General features: G+C 43.9%; 1 protein-coding gene across 1 annotated transcript in view; it reads right to left on the bottom strand.

Annotated features, from left to right (window-relative positions):
- The window catches only part of ABCC2 (ATP binding cassette subfamily C member 2), a 71,218-nt gene that overhangs the window by 30,833 nt on the left and 25,505 nt on the right, over positions 1–14,880 (bottom strand). The window contains exons 6-14 of the mRNA XM_054435844.2: positions 14,741–14,848; positions 14,276–14,331; positions 11,482–11,716; positions 9,470–9,633; positions 8,276–8,453; positions 4,570–4,824; positions 3,397–3,462; positions 1,320–1,457; positions 611–757 (exon numbers count right to left, since the gene is read on the bottom strand). Coding sequence (XP_054291819.1) covers positions 611–757; positions 1,320–1,457; positions 3,397–3,462; positions 4,570–4,824; positions 8,276–8,453; positions 9,470–9,633; positions 11,482–11,716; positions 14,276–14,331; positions 14,741–14,848 — 1,347 coding nt within the window. The remainder of the gene's footprint in view (positions 1–610; positions 758–1,319; positions 1,458–3,396; positions 3,463–4,569; positions 4,825–8,275; positions 8,454–9,469; positions 9,634–11,481; positions 11,717–14,275; positions 14,332–14,740; positions 14,849–14,880) is intronic.

Raw genomic sequence — 14,880 nt, 5'->3', positions numbered from 1 at the left:
CACACTCCTGTCATTCAGGCCTTCTCATCAGTCTGCTGCCTGTCCGGTGACCTTCCTCTGCAGATCTGCTATTTGTCGCATATCAGTGACTATGCTCAGTTTTCAGAACCCAGGTATTCCCTCTGGTCCATCCAAGGTTTCCTGAACTCCAGACTCATTTTCTGATAGCTTGAGGCTCTCAATTTGCATTTGGTTTGACCAACACAGGGGTTTATGCAAAGGGAGGGTCTTTCTTCTCCCTTTGTACCATATTTGCCTAATGCTATCTCAACACCTCAAGAGCCTTGGAGAAATATGAGAGAAACTGGGCTGGGAAATGTTCCCAGTACTAGGACTAAACATAATAATCTCATTAAATGCTTTCACAAGATTGTCTCCCTGTGAGGTAGATGAGATTGGTATGATTATCCTCATTTTATAGTTAGATAAACTGGGGCTCAGAAAACTCATGATTTTATTAAGGTTAAACCATTGGTCTCCAGAGACCAAACAGATCTCTCTCTTGAAAGTTTACCAGCAAAAGTTAGACATGGGATGTGATAGCCTGTCATTCTGGACTCCAAGGCTTTTAACCAGAGACAGGCAGTTAGCAGTGAGAGTGCCGACCTACCTGGAGCATGGAGGAGATCATCATGGGAAGCATGCTCAGGGGAAAGCGCAGGATATTGAAGAGGGTAATGGAGGTGAAGGCCTTTTGTGCATCCAAAATATTATTGCTGTCCACCAGGACATAAACAGAAAATGTGACCACAGATACCTGGAAAGGGCAAGGTCATGAGCAATTTATTCCTAAAAGGGACCAAGCAGCATTGTGCTAAGTTTCAGGAACACCATATATCAGAGTTGAAGGCGCCTTAAGGATCATCCAGCCTCCCCATGTTACAGATGAGAAAACTGAGCCCAGGAGAGGAGGAAATATCTTCCCCAAGGTCACAAAGTCAATTAATGGATTACTAGGACCAGAGCTCAGGTCTCCTGGATCCTATATCAGTGTTCCTTCCACTATAGACCTACACCACCTCCCAAAGAAGACAAGAAAGCCTCCTAAGCCAATCTTTTCTGATACCACATTCTTGCTCTGCATCCTGAAAAGTTGCTCTGGGCTGCCAGACCACCATACAGTACACGAAGGTGAAACTAGAGCTGGGGGTATGGTACAAAGGAGGAAAAGCAGCACGGGGCAGTGAGAGGGACAAGTCCCCTGGACCTTGCGGTCAGGCCTAGAGGTGCCAGCTAGTCTATCAAAAGTGAACTTCCTCTTCAGGAAGCTGATGCAGGTCCAGGTGAATACCCAGCCCATGGACCCCTCTGCTACTCACCAGGACTGGAGTTAACTGGAAGACGAATATTACTACACACTGTAGTTGACTAAAGGCCAGCAGATTCTTGAGCTCTTTCTTCCGGAGGTTTTGGACTTGGTCTCTGAATGAAGGTTCCCAGGCAAAATATTTCAGGATCTAATAAGTTGAAAAAAAAATACAGCTCACATGATTGTCCCTGAAAGGGCACCAGGTGTATCTGATCCACCCATGTTTTAAGATATAGTCCCCAAAATGTGGGGAATAGAAATCCAGATTATAAAGTATGATTACAGAAAGGTAGCTTGTATTTGCTGACAACTTACTATGTACAAAGCATTTTAAATACATTATCTCACTTTATAACAACCTTAGTATGACTAACTGTTCCAGTTTGCCTGGGACTAAAGGGCTACCCAGGACACAGGCCTTCCAGTGTTAAGACTTAAAAAGTTCTGGGCAAATTGAGGTGAGTTAGTCACCTCACATTTGTAGAGTTATTATCTTCATTTAAACTCTAAGGAAACAAGTTGAGAGAAGCAAGGGAACCTTGCCAAACTTTTGTTAAGTTAAGCTACCTAGTGGTAGAGCTGAGATTCAAAACCAGCTCTCTCTTTTAGTTTTGCCACATTCACAGAAGGACATATCAGAGCTCTGTGTGGAGAATTAACAAGGAGTTAAAAGGGGGCTCTGTTTCATTTTTAAGTAGTTTAGGATAATGTTAAGATGCATTAATTCAAAACAATATTTAGTTAAAAGAACTTATTGGTCACCTCTGGAGGATGAAATGCATTATCATTAAAGCTGATAAATAGAGGGAAAGAAGCAAGCATTTATTCTGTCTATCCCATACAAACTTCATTTTAGGGTAACCAACAAGTTGAAAGATAATTCTTCTCCATAAAATTCCAGCTAATCAATGTCAAGGGAATAACAGAATTTAAAAATTTCACTCTTTTGTAATTCCTAATGAAATAACAGACCTAGGCAATGATCATAAAATTCTTACAATAGTGTTTTTCACCTTGGTGGCATACTAGAATCATCTAGGGAACTTAAAAAAATATACATGTCTGGGCCTCACTCCCAGAGTCCAATTTAAATGGTTTGAAGTAGGCCCCCAGCCTCAGTGGGTTTTACAAACTTCAAATTTCTCAGGTGATTCTAATGTGCTGCCAGCATCACAAACCACTGCTCTAGTGAAAGACTAGCAGGAAACCTTGTAAGGGATGGATCAGGCTGACACCGCCTGGGCCCACTCAAGTCACCATTGCTGCAGTTTGGGAAGCACACAGCACCACTGGAAAGCAACTTTGTACTCCCACCCCCAAATCAAATCTAAATCAATCAAATCTTTAGATCTAACTATCAATTTACAGGAAATACAGGAAATAGAAAAATAACCTAGTTTTTTTGGAATGACCAAGACACACACACACACACACACACACACACACACACACACATAGAGAGAGAGAGAGAGACTGTTGTAGATTAAAATCACTATCAATTAAATACCATGCATGGACATTTTTTGGGTCCTTATTCAACCTAATCAACAGCAAAACAAACAAAAGGCACATAAGAGGCAACTGGAGAACTCTGATGGTGTCAAAGAATGTTAATTTTTTTTGTAGGTATGATAATGGTATTGTGGCTATATTTTAAAAATAAGTCCTTCTTTTAGAGATACATACACAGTATTTATGAATGAAATGACAAGATCTCTGAGATTTGCTTTAAAATAATCTAGCAAGTGTGAGGGGTGTGAGTTTATAGATGAAACTAGTTAGGTCATGCTGATAATTCCTGGAGCTGGGTGAAAATTTCGTAGGGGTTCATGATAGTCTCTACTTTTCTACATGTTTAAAAACTTCTACAATAAAGTGTCAAAACAAAACAAGCTATTTAGGGTGAATAAATAGAAATCGGGGTTCAACGGAGGACCTGAGAGGGACAGGAGGACATGAAACAAAAGTCATGTGACACAACCGGCCCAGAAGCAGGAATCCATCACCTCTACCAGGGTTTGCAAAGGCCAAGAGAGCCGCTGCTTCTGTCCTTACCCACAGAGAGCCACCTACGCTCAGATTCTCACCTTGATTCCACTAAGAATCTCATTCATGATCTTTAAACGTTTGTCTTTACTCTTCATATTTTTGACCTGCCAGGAAAAAAGCAAAAGAAAAACAATATACGCTACCATGAGAGAGGGTTCAGGTTTGCTGCAGACATCAGGCCTCACTGCTACTTTGCGGCTGTCACTTAGTAAGAACTTGAGGTGCCCAGTGATGGGATTCACCTCCCTCCACTCTCCTCTTTGCCCACTCTGCTCCTGCCACACCTATCTTCTTTCTGATCCTTGCTTGTTCCAAGCTTGTTTCTGCCCCATAGCCCTTGCCTGACTGTACCCACCTCCCAGCCTGTTCTTCCCCTGACCTTCCCAAGGCTTTCTCCTTTACAGTCAGGCTTGTATCATTCAGAGTTCAGCTTAAATGTCCTCTCCCCAAGAGGCCTTCCCTGAACTCATTGAAAATAACCACCCACTCACTCACTGTCTCATCACCCTGTTGAATTCTCTGTATAATACTTATCATGATCTGACATTTTTCTTCTTTGTGTATTGCCTGTCTCTCCACCACCCTACCAGGTAGAATGTAAGATCCATGAGAACAGGAGCCCTAACTCACTGCTGTGTTCTCAGAGAAGTAAGATATGCAAGAAATATTTTCAAAATAATTATTTGTAACTTGAATGCAAAACAAATGAGTGAATAAATCATATACACTGTCAAGGCCACCCACCCAACCTGTGACTTCTGGCAGGACTGAGGAGACTGTCCACACGGAGCCCTCCCACCTGGCGGTAGCACGGTGATTGCCAACGCTCAGGCTGAAATTTGGATCACTCATGCGACTGCTCTCTGTGGTTGGTTTAGATTGCTATAATGGAGAAGCAGGGCCCCAAATCCCTGTTCTTAGGGCAGCCCCACAGAGCAAGATGGAAGAATTATTGCAGCATCTCTGGGGCAGCCCTTCCTTCCCCAGTCAGGCTCTTCCCTCTAACATGAATGCAGAAGAGTATATATAAACCCTAAGAGTCATCAGAAGATGAAAAGGGAACTCAGAGACAGCTAAGTACAATTGAGATGGTAGAAAGTCTTCCACCAGCTTTGCCTTGCCCAAACTCCCATTAAGAATTAGAGTAGAGTAAGAAAAAGGGTTTACACTTTAAAGAAAGCATATATTCTTCTGGGTGACTTTTTCTTTACCTGAATGGTCTTACTCTTGGTGGACAGTATTGCATTAATTGGGATTACAAGCACCATCACCCCAACACCTGCTAAGACTGAGGGTCCCAACTCTCTCCACAGGAAGAAGATAGATAAGACAATCTGTAGAACACTCGACCACAGCATGTGCATGAAGTTGGTCACATCCATGAGCTTCTGGGCATCCACAGACATCAGGTTCACTGTTTCTCCAATGGTGTACTCCTTCCTGGCCAAGTTGGATAGGGTCAATGCCTAAAGATAAAGGTTGAAATTGGGATCCATGGACAAAGCCAAGGATACTAGGGAATGGAAGAGGAAGCTCAGGAAGTGTGATTACAATGGAAGGATGTACTCCATATGGACACAGCTTCTCCAAAGCACTGTGACTTCTTGCCTCCAAATCTTACACATGGTGTTCTCTCATTCTTGACCACTCTTTCCTCTTATCCCCACCTTCCTCCAACTCTACCCATCCACACACTTCTTTGCCCAGAAAACTCCTATTTATCCTTTGGTGTCAGCTGAGATGTAACTTCTTGTAAGAAAACCACCCTGACTACTAAGTTGGGGTTAGATACTCATCCTGTGTACTCTCATAATATCCTGAGCGTATCTTTGTCATTACATTCATCACAATGAACCATAATTACTTTGTTTTTTTCTGTTTCTCCACTAGATGTAAACTCTGTGAGGATGAGGGCAACATCTGTCTATTTCACTACTATATTATGTGGCACATAGTAGAGAATCAAATACTGAAGGATGGAAGAAAAGGAGGGATGGATGGATGGAAGGAGAGAGGGGGGAGGGGAAGGAAGAAAAGGAGAAGGGAAGGAGGGAACCAGCATGTATTGATTTTGACCTCAGAGGCTTTTGATGTGGCAATGTTATTTGGAGTCATACTCTTATGAAGAGGTTGCAATCATTCCCAAGAAGGACAGAGAATTTAGAATGAAGAGGAAAACTTCAGACTTCATACTTTGAAGTAAAATCACTTTTGTAGGCTGGGTGCAGTGGCTCACGCCTGTAATCCTAGCACTTTGGGAGGACGAGGCAGGCAGATCACCTGAGGTCAGGAGTTCAAGACCAGCCTGGCCAATATGGCAAAACCCCATCTCTACTGAAAGTACAAAAATTAGATGGGTATGGTGGCGGGCGCCTGTAATCCCAGCTGCTTGGGAGGCTAAGGAAGGAGAACTGCTAGAACCTGGAAGGCGGAGGTTGCAGTGAGCCGAGATCGTGCCACTGCACTCCAGCCTGGGCTACGGAGCGAGACTCCGTCTTGAAAAATAAATAAATAAAATAAAATAAAAGACTTTTATATTGTCAGGATTTTTCAGGCACTATCTAGATGCCTGATCTTGTAGTATGGGCTTTCTGTTCTCATGTTAGAGAGGTGAGGAGGCTGATACCCACAGGTCTGTCACTTACAACAATGCCTTGCACAAATGTACCACAGCACTGAAACCAACTTGCACTATGCCACCGAGGCACCATCTGGAGTAGGCTGCATCTTTCTAGAAGAAGGAGAGCCACCTTGTAATTCCCACAATGACAGTGTACGGGCTAGAAGTGGCCCATACTACTTCCATCTCCTCCTAGAAGCATTACTGTCATCTTAATCCACCAATACATTCTTTGGAACATATCACGATTCTTGGCTGTACAGTAAAAAGAAGAAAGTTTCCTAAAATGTTAGACCACCAAGGTTCTAGAGGAATCAGCCCACTGCTATGCCTTCCCTTTGGTATGGAAGAGGGGGGGAAAAAAAAACAACTAACAACATCTAATTGCCCTTGAAGGTAATCACTATACATTTCTATTTTCAATAAATGTAGTCCCAGTAGCCCTTGTCTGGGGACAACTCCCGGCTATGTGATTGCAGGCATTGAAATTATTTAAGCCTGATTTTTCTCTGTAAAATAGGTATAATGTACTTATTTCACAGGGCAATAGCCCTGTGAATTGATAGTGAATGTAAAAAATATTTTGTAAGTAGTGAAACATTGTCTAAACATATAAATTAGTAATTTTCTTCCACTCTTTTAATAGTGATATTTATTTGAATAAAAGTATCATTGATGGTTCTATTTTATAAATCTCTTTATTGATTGTAACAGTTGCAAAACCTGGAATATTAAGAATCAAAATAGCGCGAATGAATAATCACAATTATGAAAAAATTGTAGAAGTGTACTTTACTAGCAATGGCTGAGACAGGCTGGTTAGTGACTTCATAACCTGTTAACCAGCAGAAACTCAGTATCTCCAGAAGGAATAAGGAAATTTTAAAAATCAACTGGAGGAAGGCAAATTCCAGTGTGGGGGTATCTGGAAGTTCAAAGGACTTGATCAGACTTCTGACCAGACACTTGGATTATCTGCCACTGTCTCTCAACGAACCAACATCTACTCAGGGAAGACAAAGACACAGTGGTGTTTCTAGAGAGGAAAGCAAAGGAGAAAAGTAGGAACTGTAATAGAGAAGTTACTATGATGGAACTTTCCAGTGATGGAAGAAAAAAAGGAAGAAAGTCAACTAGTGTTCCAACTTATAAAAATATTGGAACCTATCTCCTCCTGGATGAATTTTCTCCTCAAGCCTGTAGTCACTGATCATAACTACTGTATTTTCATTTCTTAAGGAACAAAATGGGACTTCACCTTGGTATGGAGGACATGAGGAACATACAGTTTCCTTGAGAAAGTTAACCCCTAAAAACAATGTATCAGCCAGGCGCGGTGGCTCATGCCTATAATCCCAGCACTTTGGGAGGCCGAGGTGGGCAGATCATGAGGTCAGGAGATCGAGACCATCCTGGCTAACATGGTGAAACCCCGTTTCTACTAAAAATACAAAAAATTAGCCGGGCGTGGTGGCATGCGCCTGTAGTCCCAGCTGCTCGGGAGGCTGAGGCAGGAGAATCTCTTGAACCCAGGAAGTGGAGGTTGCAGTGAGCCAAGATTGCACCACTGCACTCCAGCCTCAGCGATAGAGCGAGACTCCATCTCAAGAAAAACCAAACCAAACCAAAACAACAACAACAACAAACAACGTATCAGAGGGAAGATGAGCAAAATCATCTTAAGGAAATGAAAAAGCTTCCAGGTCTGCAGAACTCAGTAATCAGCATAAATGTATTTACAAATCGAAAAAAGAAGTCAGACAGAGGAGGGTTGGATTAGCACTAAAGGTTAGAAAAAGAAGTTGCTAGGTGAAATTTGGTCTGGGGAGATGCAGCTCTGGCAAGATTGCAATTTGAGATGGATACACCAGGTCTCTGAGCTGGGTTCCATTAAGTATTTGAGTTAAATGTTGGTGGTTTTAAGAGTTTGACCCTTCATCAGCTTCTTTTCTGACCTTATATTCCTTTCCAAGGCATTTCACCTTGTCAACAGAGGCAGGAAGAGATGGATGGGTAGCCAAGCCTTCAGGGCTGCAAGGCGGATCCTGAGCACCGGAACAGCTTGCAACCTTCTCCCTGGGGAGTATCTTTTCCCTCCTGGCCTCTCCACCCATCGTCTGTGAACACACTTCTCATAATCTAATTTCCAAAGAAACATCTAAAGGAGGCTGTATGGCCAGTCAAAACCAAGTGTTGAGATGAGTTATCATTTCCATCACATTTTCCTCAACCTTGGAATCAATGCTCATATTTGCTGAGGGGATTTTCTTTGGTGATACCTGCCATATTCTGCTTACCTTCTTATATACAGAAGCCATGATAGCTGTCCGTACTTTTACACCCAGCTTGAAGCACAGTTGGAAATAACACTGAAGGCAGAAAGACTGAATGAGAGCCGCAGCGAATAAGAGGATTGCACAGAGATATCCAATCCACAAATATGTGTCACGGTCACTTGCAAAGGAGATCAGCAATCTGCCAGAGAAAAGCCAAGTTAGTTATACCCATAAGGCCTCCAAGGACGCCTCTCTCCTCATGCACAGCCGGCTAGACTACGCTACCTTTATACTGTAGGTAACAAAAGTGACCAGAATTGTCCAAAGCCTTTGAAAGACCTAAGCTCTACACTTTTACCAGTGTCCTTTCTGTTTTGTTTTGTTTTTGATACAGGGTCTCTCTCTGTTGCCCAGGCTGGAGTGCAGTGGCAGGATCATAGTTCATCAAGCCTCGAACTCCTGGGCTTAGGTGATCCTCCCACCTCAGCCTCCTGAATAGCTGGGTCTACAGGCATATGCCATTGCATCCGGCTAACTATTTTCTTTTGTAGAGATGGGTTCTCGTTATGTTGACCAGCCTGGTTTCTAACTCCTGGCCTGAAACAATCTTCCTGCCTCAATCTCCCAAACTGCTGAGATTACAGTCATGAGCCACCATGCCTAGCCTGGCGTTCTTGCTTTTACTTGGAGATGAGCAGCAAGAGCTTAGGGTTGATAACCCACGGCTGTGAGAATGGATAATGACAGAAATGCTCCACCTAGCTGCCACTGCGATGCTTTGGCGCTGTCTTTCCCTGCAGGTGGTTCACTCCATAGATCATGGCAGATTGTGAAGTCTTGTCAAGATTAACCTGAACCTCCCATGGAAGGCTGCGATGGAGAGATGAAGTCAGTTACTCTCCAGGGGTATGCTACCCGCCACTTGGACCTGGCTCAGCCCTTAGCAGTTTAACAAGAAAGAGCCCCTAACAATTACCCGGCCCCCTTTGAGGAGACAGACATGGAAAAGAGAGAGGCTAAAGTACATATCATCATACATCTTGAGAACTGCCTGCGGTCTTCATGAACACAATGCTGTAAGGTTAAGGTGGAAGAAAATTATGAGCATTTTTAAAAAATGGGAATTTAAGAAAAGCTCCTGCTTGCATACACAGGGGCAAAAAGGAGGGTGGCAGAGGAGGCCCTGAAAGGACCATCTGAGGCCTGAGGACTCACTTCAGCAGCTGAGGACTCACAAACGTGAAGATGTCATTCACTAGCTTCAGTAGGAACGATTTCAGGAGCACCATGTAGAAAGTTTTGAACAGGGCCTTGATCAACCAGGATTTTGGAACATCTTTTTTGGTCCCAGACTTCTTTTTTTTCTTTTTAACATCTTCCTAGGTACAAAACCAAACAACAGTGTCCACAGAGTTATGTCTGTTCCTGGCCTAAGCAGCTCCAGGGTGGTCAGCCTGTGAGCCCCGTGGCCCTTTCTGTACAGGTTTTGATCATCTCTCCCTGGCCTAGTTGCTTCTGCCCTTCTAGCTGCCTTCACTGTTCCACTCTCCCACTCCTAACTGATACTTGTAATCTATTTTAGATTAGAAAACCAGGCAACTGAGCTGGTAAGAGTCCCATGTAAAAACAGAGACCCATCTGCGTGGGAGCCTGAGGGGCAGTCCTGAGAGTGAAGGGCCTGGGCATGAGGCTGAGAGGCCCTTTCTGTTCTTTTCATGCTTGTTCTTTTCATGGTTGCTGTGAGATGTTATGGGTTGAATTGTATCCCCACCCCCAAAAGCTATGTTGAAGCCCTAATCCCCAATACCTTAAAATGTGCCCTTATTTGGAAATAGGGTCTTTGCAGATGTAACCAAATTAAGATGAGGTCACTGGGGCCCTAATGCGGTATGACTGGTATCTTTACAAGGAGAGAAGAGACAGACACAGGGAGAAGATGGTCCTGTGATGGTGGAGGCAGAGGTCAGAGTGATGCATCCAGAAGTTAAGGAATGCCAAGGATTGCTGGCAAACACTAGAAGGTAGAAGAGAGGATTCTCCCCTCCAGGTTTCAGCCTTCTGGCCTCCTGAGCTGGGGACAGTACATTTCTGTTTTAAGCTATCCAGTTGTGTACTCTATCATGGCAGCCCTAGGAAACTAATACATGAGGCATTACGACTCAGTCACCAGCCTCTTTGTCTATGCTTTGGCCTCCTCATTATGTCCTCCTGAGTCTCATCTTGCCCCAAATTCCAGCTTCTCAGCCTACCAGTGATACTCTCTGACAATGTCTTTCGCTGAGGTCCCATCTGATGGGTCTCCCTTGCCGGGACAACTGTCCCAGCCTCCCTTCTAGCTTCCACTCTTGCCCACAACGATCCATCCTCTGGGGAGCCGCCCAAGTGAGCTTTTCACAACATGAATCCAATCTCATTACTCCTCTGCTCAAAACCTTCCACTGGCAATCAGACTTCAGACATAGTCCAGATTCCTTATTGTGGCCCACAGGGGTCCACATAGCTTAATCCCTGTCCACTTCCTTGAGCCCATCTCACCCCATGCGCACCCTCTCCTGGATCTTCTTGCCATTCCCTGAGCAAGCCAAACGTGTTCCCCTCTCAGCCTTGCATGCCTGCTCCTTCTGACTGGAACACACTTCCCTCTGACTGTCCCTCAGAGGGCCCAATCTCATCATTTGAGTGTCTGTTCAGATGTCATCTCCTCTGAGAAGCTTCCCCTGTTACCCTGTCTAAAGTCACACTTCACTCCAAATGCACTATTGTTTTATTTTCTTAATAGCTATTATTACTTTCAAAGAGTAACCTATGTATGGGCTTACTATATATTTTCCAGCTCTCAAAAGATGAGCACTCTTTTAGCACCCAGAATGGTCACTGACACACAGTTGTGCTCAATAAATATTTTCAAGTGAATGAATCAACAAATTGGCTGCTCATGCTAATTTGTACCAGGGTGCAAAATCAAGAAATGCTAAGGTATTATTTTTTTGAAAACCACGTTTCATTAAGGAAAATTTCAAAAGTATCCCAAAGGAGAGAGAACAGTACATTACACCCCATGTATCCATCACTAAGGTAGTATCAGTATTGTGAATACCATTAATAATATGAAGTGCACTGAGAAGTATGAAGTGCTATAAAAATGTAAGGACAGAATCGCCATGATGCTGAGGTATTCTTGCCTGAAACATTCAGTGCACTCACACGGACACTCAAGGGAAAGTTACCAGGACAAGGACATCTTGGCTTTGACTCTGATTCTTGTTCAAGCCAGGCGGCCTGGCTCCAGAGTTCTGCTGGGAGCTCTTCTGCTGCCGTCTCTGGAGTGCCCGCCTGGCTTTCTGCAGCTCTTTCTTCATGTGCGTTTCAAACTTGCTCACTAATGTCTTGGTTTTCATCTCTTCATCAACTTCCCAGACATCTTCCAGTGTCAGAGGACGCTTGTAGCCTTTCAAAATGATGCTGGAACAAGAGCGAACCACAGGCTGAGACCCCCCCAGGCTGAGTCAGAGGCTATCTCCATCACTTCTATCAGAATCTACCTCCAGGTTCTGGGATAGAGGGACAGAAGAATGGGACTATCCTCATCTCCTGGCCCTTTGAACTTGACAGAGGAGTGGGGAGAGCAGCAAAAGGAATGGGTGAGGGCAAAAGAATGTGTTAGAAGACAAGAGAAGGGGAAGAGAGCTAAAAGAGCATCACCTTACCCTGCTCTTGCTCCTTCCTCCTCAAACACTGGCTGCCTCTCTGCCACTCTGGCATCTCCTTGGGGGCCTCCTTGATGCCCTCAAGAAATAAAGCAGCCCCTGTGGCATCTTTGTTTTTTTTTTGTGTGTGTGTTTTTGTTGTTGTTGTTGTTTGTTTTTTGTGTTTTTTCTGAGACAGAGTCTCACTCTGTTGCCCAGGCTGGAGTGCAGTAGCGAAATCTTGGCTCACCACAACCTCCGTCTCCCGGCTTCAAAGTGATTCTCCTGCTTAAGCTTCCCAAGTAGCTGGGATTACAGGTGTGCACCACTCCACATGGCTTCTTCTTCTTCTTCTTTTTTTTTTGTTTCTGTTGAGACGGAGTTTTGATCTTGTCGCTAGGCTGGAGTGCAGTGGCACGACCTCAGCTTACTGCAAGATCTGCCTCCCAGGTTCAAGCGATTCTCCTGCCTCAGCCTCCCAAGTAGCTGGAATTACAGGCACACACCACCACGCCTGGCTAATTTTGTATTTGTAGTAGAGACAGGGTTTCACCATGTTGGCCAGGCTGGTCTCAAACTCCTGACCTCAGGTGATCCACCTGCCTCGGCCTCCCAAAGTGCTGGGATTACAGGCGTGAGCCACTGCACCAGGCCCCTGGCTAATTTTTGTATTTTTAGTAGAGATGGGGTTTCACCGTGTTAGCCAGGCTGTTCTCCAACTCGTGACCTCAAGTGATTCGCACATCTCAGCCTCCCAAGGTGCTGGGATTACAGGTGTGAGCCACTATGTCCAGCCACTGTGCCATCTCTCTTGATCAGGGCTCTTAGCCAGGAGTTTGAGAATATGGATGGGAAATAAATTATATATGTTTAGAGACATGGTCTTTCTCTGCCCAGGCTGGAGTGCAGTGACACAACCATAGCCGACTGCAGCCTCAAACTTCTGGGCTCAAGTGATTTTCCTGCCTTGGCTTCCAAAAGTGCTAGGATTACAGTTGTAAACCACCACACCTGGCCTAAATTATATTGTTACTTGTAATAGCATCTAACTGAAATCTAGCATTTAGAAATCTCTTTCTTTCCTTCCTTCCTTTCTTTCTTTCTTTGGATGGAATTTTGCTCTTGTCGCCCAGACTGGAGTGCAATGGTGCAATCTTGGCTCACAGCAACCTCTGCCTCCCAGGTTCAAGCGATTCTTCTGTCTCAGCCTCCTGAGGAGCTGGGATTACAGGCATGTGCCACCATGCCAGGCTAATGTTTGTATTTTTAGTGGAGATGGGGTTTCACCATATTGGCCAGGCTGGTCTCAAACTCCTGACCTCAGGTGATCCAGCCGTCTCAGCCTCCCAAAGTGCTGGGATTACAGGCATGAGCTACAGCGCCAGGCTGAGAAATCCCATATGTTCCATAGCTCACTTATGCTCATCACTACTTTAAAATTATGGTCATTATTAGACTCATCACTAGATCTTGTTATTTAATGCATTAATAAAGAAGTACATGTATTACTAAATCACACATTTGTTTTTTAAATATTTTGGTAACTATATTTCAATATATTTGGTTTTCTTTAGAATCCAATGTCTTTCATTTTATTTTATGCATTTAAAACATTTCCTGAGAAGGGATTCATAGACTTCACCAGCCTGCCAAATGGGTCCCTGCAACTATAAAGGCCAAGGGTGGCTGCTCCAGATCTTCTGGTAGCCCAGGCCAGCTATTTCACCCCTTACCCTCCAAACCTGCCTCCAAATTTTGCCTTTCCTGTCCTACTGCATCCTTCCTCTTCTCCTGTGGGACCCCCAGGCTACCGAAAACAAATCCCCCTCCATCTTCTCCTCAGCATCCCAATCTGCCCAGTGGAGGGCTTGGATTAAGTTGGTCTGTAAGTTTTAACACTCTCTGACTCTAAGTAGAAGAGAAATGGAGGTCACAAGAGGCATTTTTAAAAAATTAATCTTTCAGCTGGGCGCGGTGGCTCATGCCTGTAATCCCAGCACTTAGGGAGGCCAAGGCAGGCGGATCATGAGCTTGAGTTCGAGACCAGCTTGGCCAACATGGTGAAACCCCATCTCTACTAAAAATGCAAAAATTAGCTGGGCATGGTGGCTCACACCTGTAATCCCAGCTACTCGGGAGCCTGAGGTAGGATAATCACTTAAACCCAGGAGGTGGAGGTTGCAGTGAGCCAAGATCGCACCATTGCACTCCAGCCTGGGCAACAAGAGTGAAACTCCATCTCAAAAAAATAATAATAAAATAAAAAATCTTTCTGACACTTTCAGAGGAGTGAGAGAGTAAGGATACAGACAATCCATACTTCAGGATTTCCTACCTGTCATACCAGCTGTAGGTAATGCTACTCAGAAACGAAGCTGTGGATGATGGATTCTGAAAGACACAAAAAAATCGAAAAGTAAACCAATTGGAGACAGGAACTGCATGGGACTCTAAAATCAGAAACTGATTTTTTAATGATATAATGTGCTAGAAACTAGATATGATGTTAAAGTCAGCTTATCAACATGTGTTTATTTGGAGACCCTAAAGCCACTAGTAGAATGATAATCAGATTTTCTGGCATAGATATATGAATGAATTAACTGTGCTGACAATTGGTAGGTGAAAGTAAAAGTCAGTATTTTAATGCTCTCATGTCTGTTTCCTTGTCATAAAATGGTGTGTACTACCTTATTCTGGGCTTGTGGGGCCCCCGTGAGACCCAGACATCTTAAAGTTATATTCATTAAGATATCATCCAATTAAGTAATATATGAGATGGGCATATTTAGAATCTCACATTTGATGACTCATTATTTTCTGAAAATGCTGAAAAGATCAGGATCAGGATCTGGAATCCATAGGAGATGAAGAACAGGCAGGAGTAGGCTAGATTAGAATTGTCACCCTATGAAGAAAAAAACAAAGAGGAAAAATGAG

Source organism: Pongo pygmaeus, chromosome 8 (genome assembly GCF_028885625.2).
Source record: "Pongo pygmaeus isolate AG05252 chromosome 8, NHGRI_mPonPyg2-v2.0_pri, whole genome shotgun sequence".
In the NCBI taxonomy this organism is placed as follows: domain Eukaryota; kingdom Metazoa; phylum Chordata; class Mammalia; order Primates; family Hominidae; genus Pongo; species Pongo pygmaeus.
The sequence above is the reverse complement of the archived record's forward strand: the minus strand, read 5'-3'. Positions and strand labels throughout refer to the sequence as shown.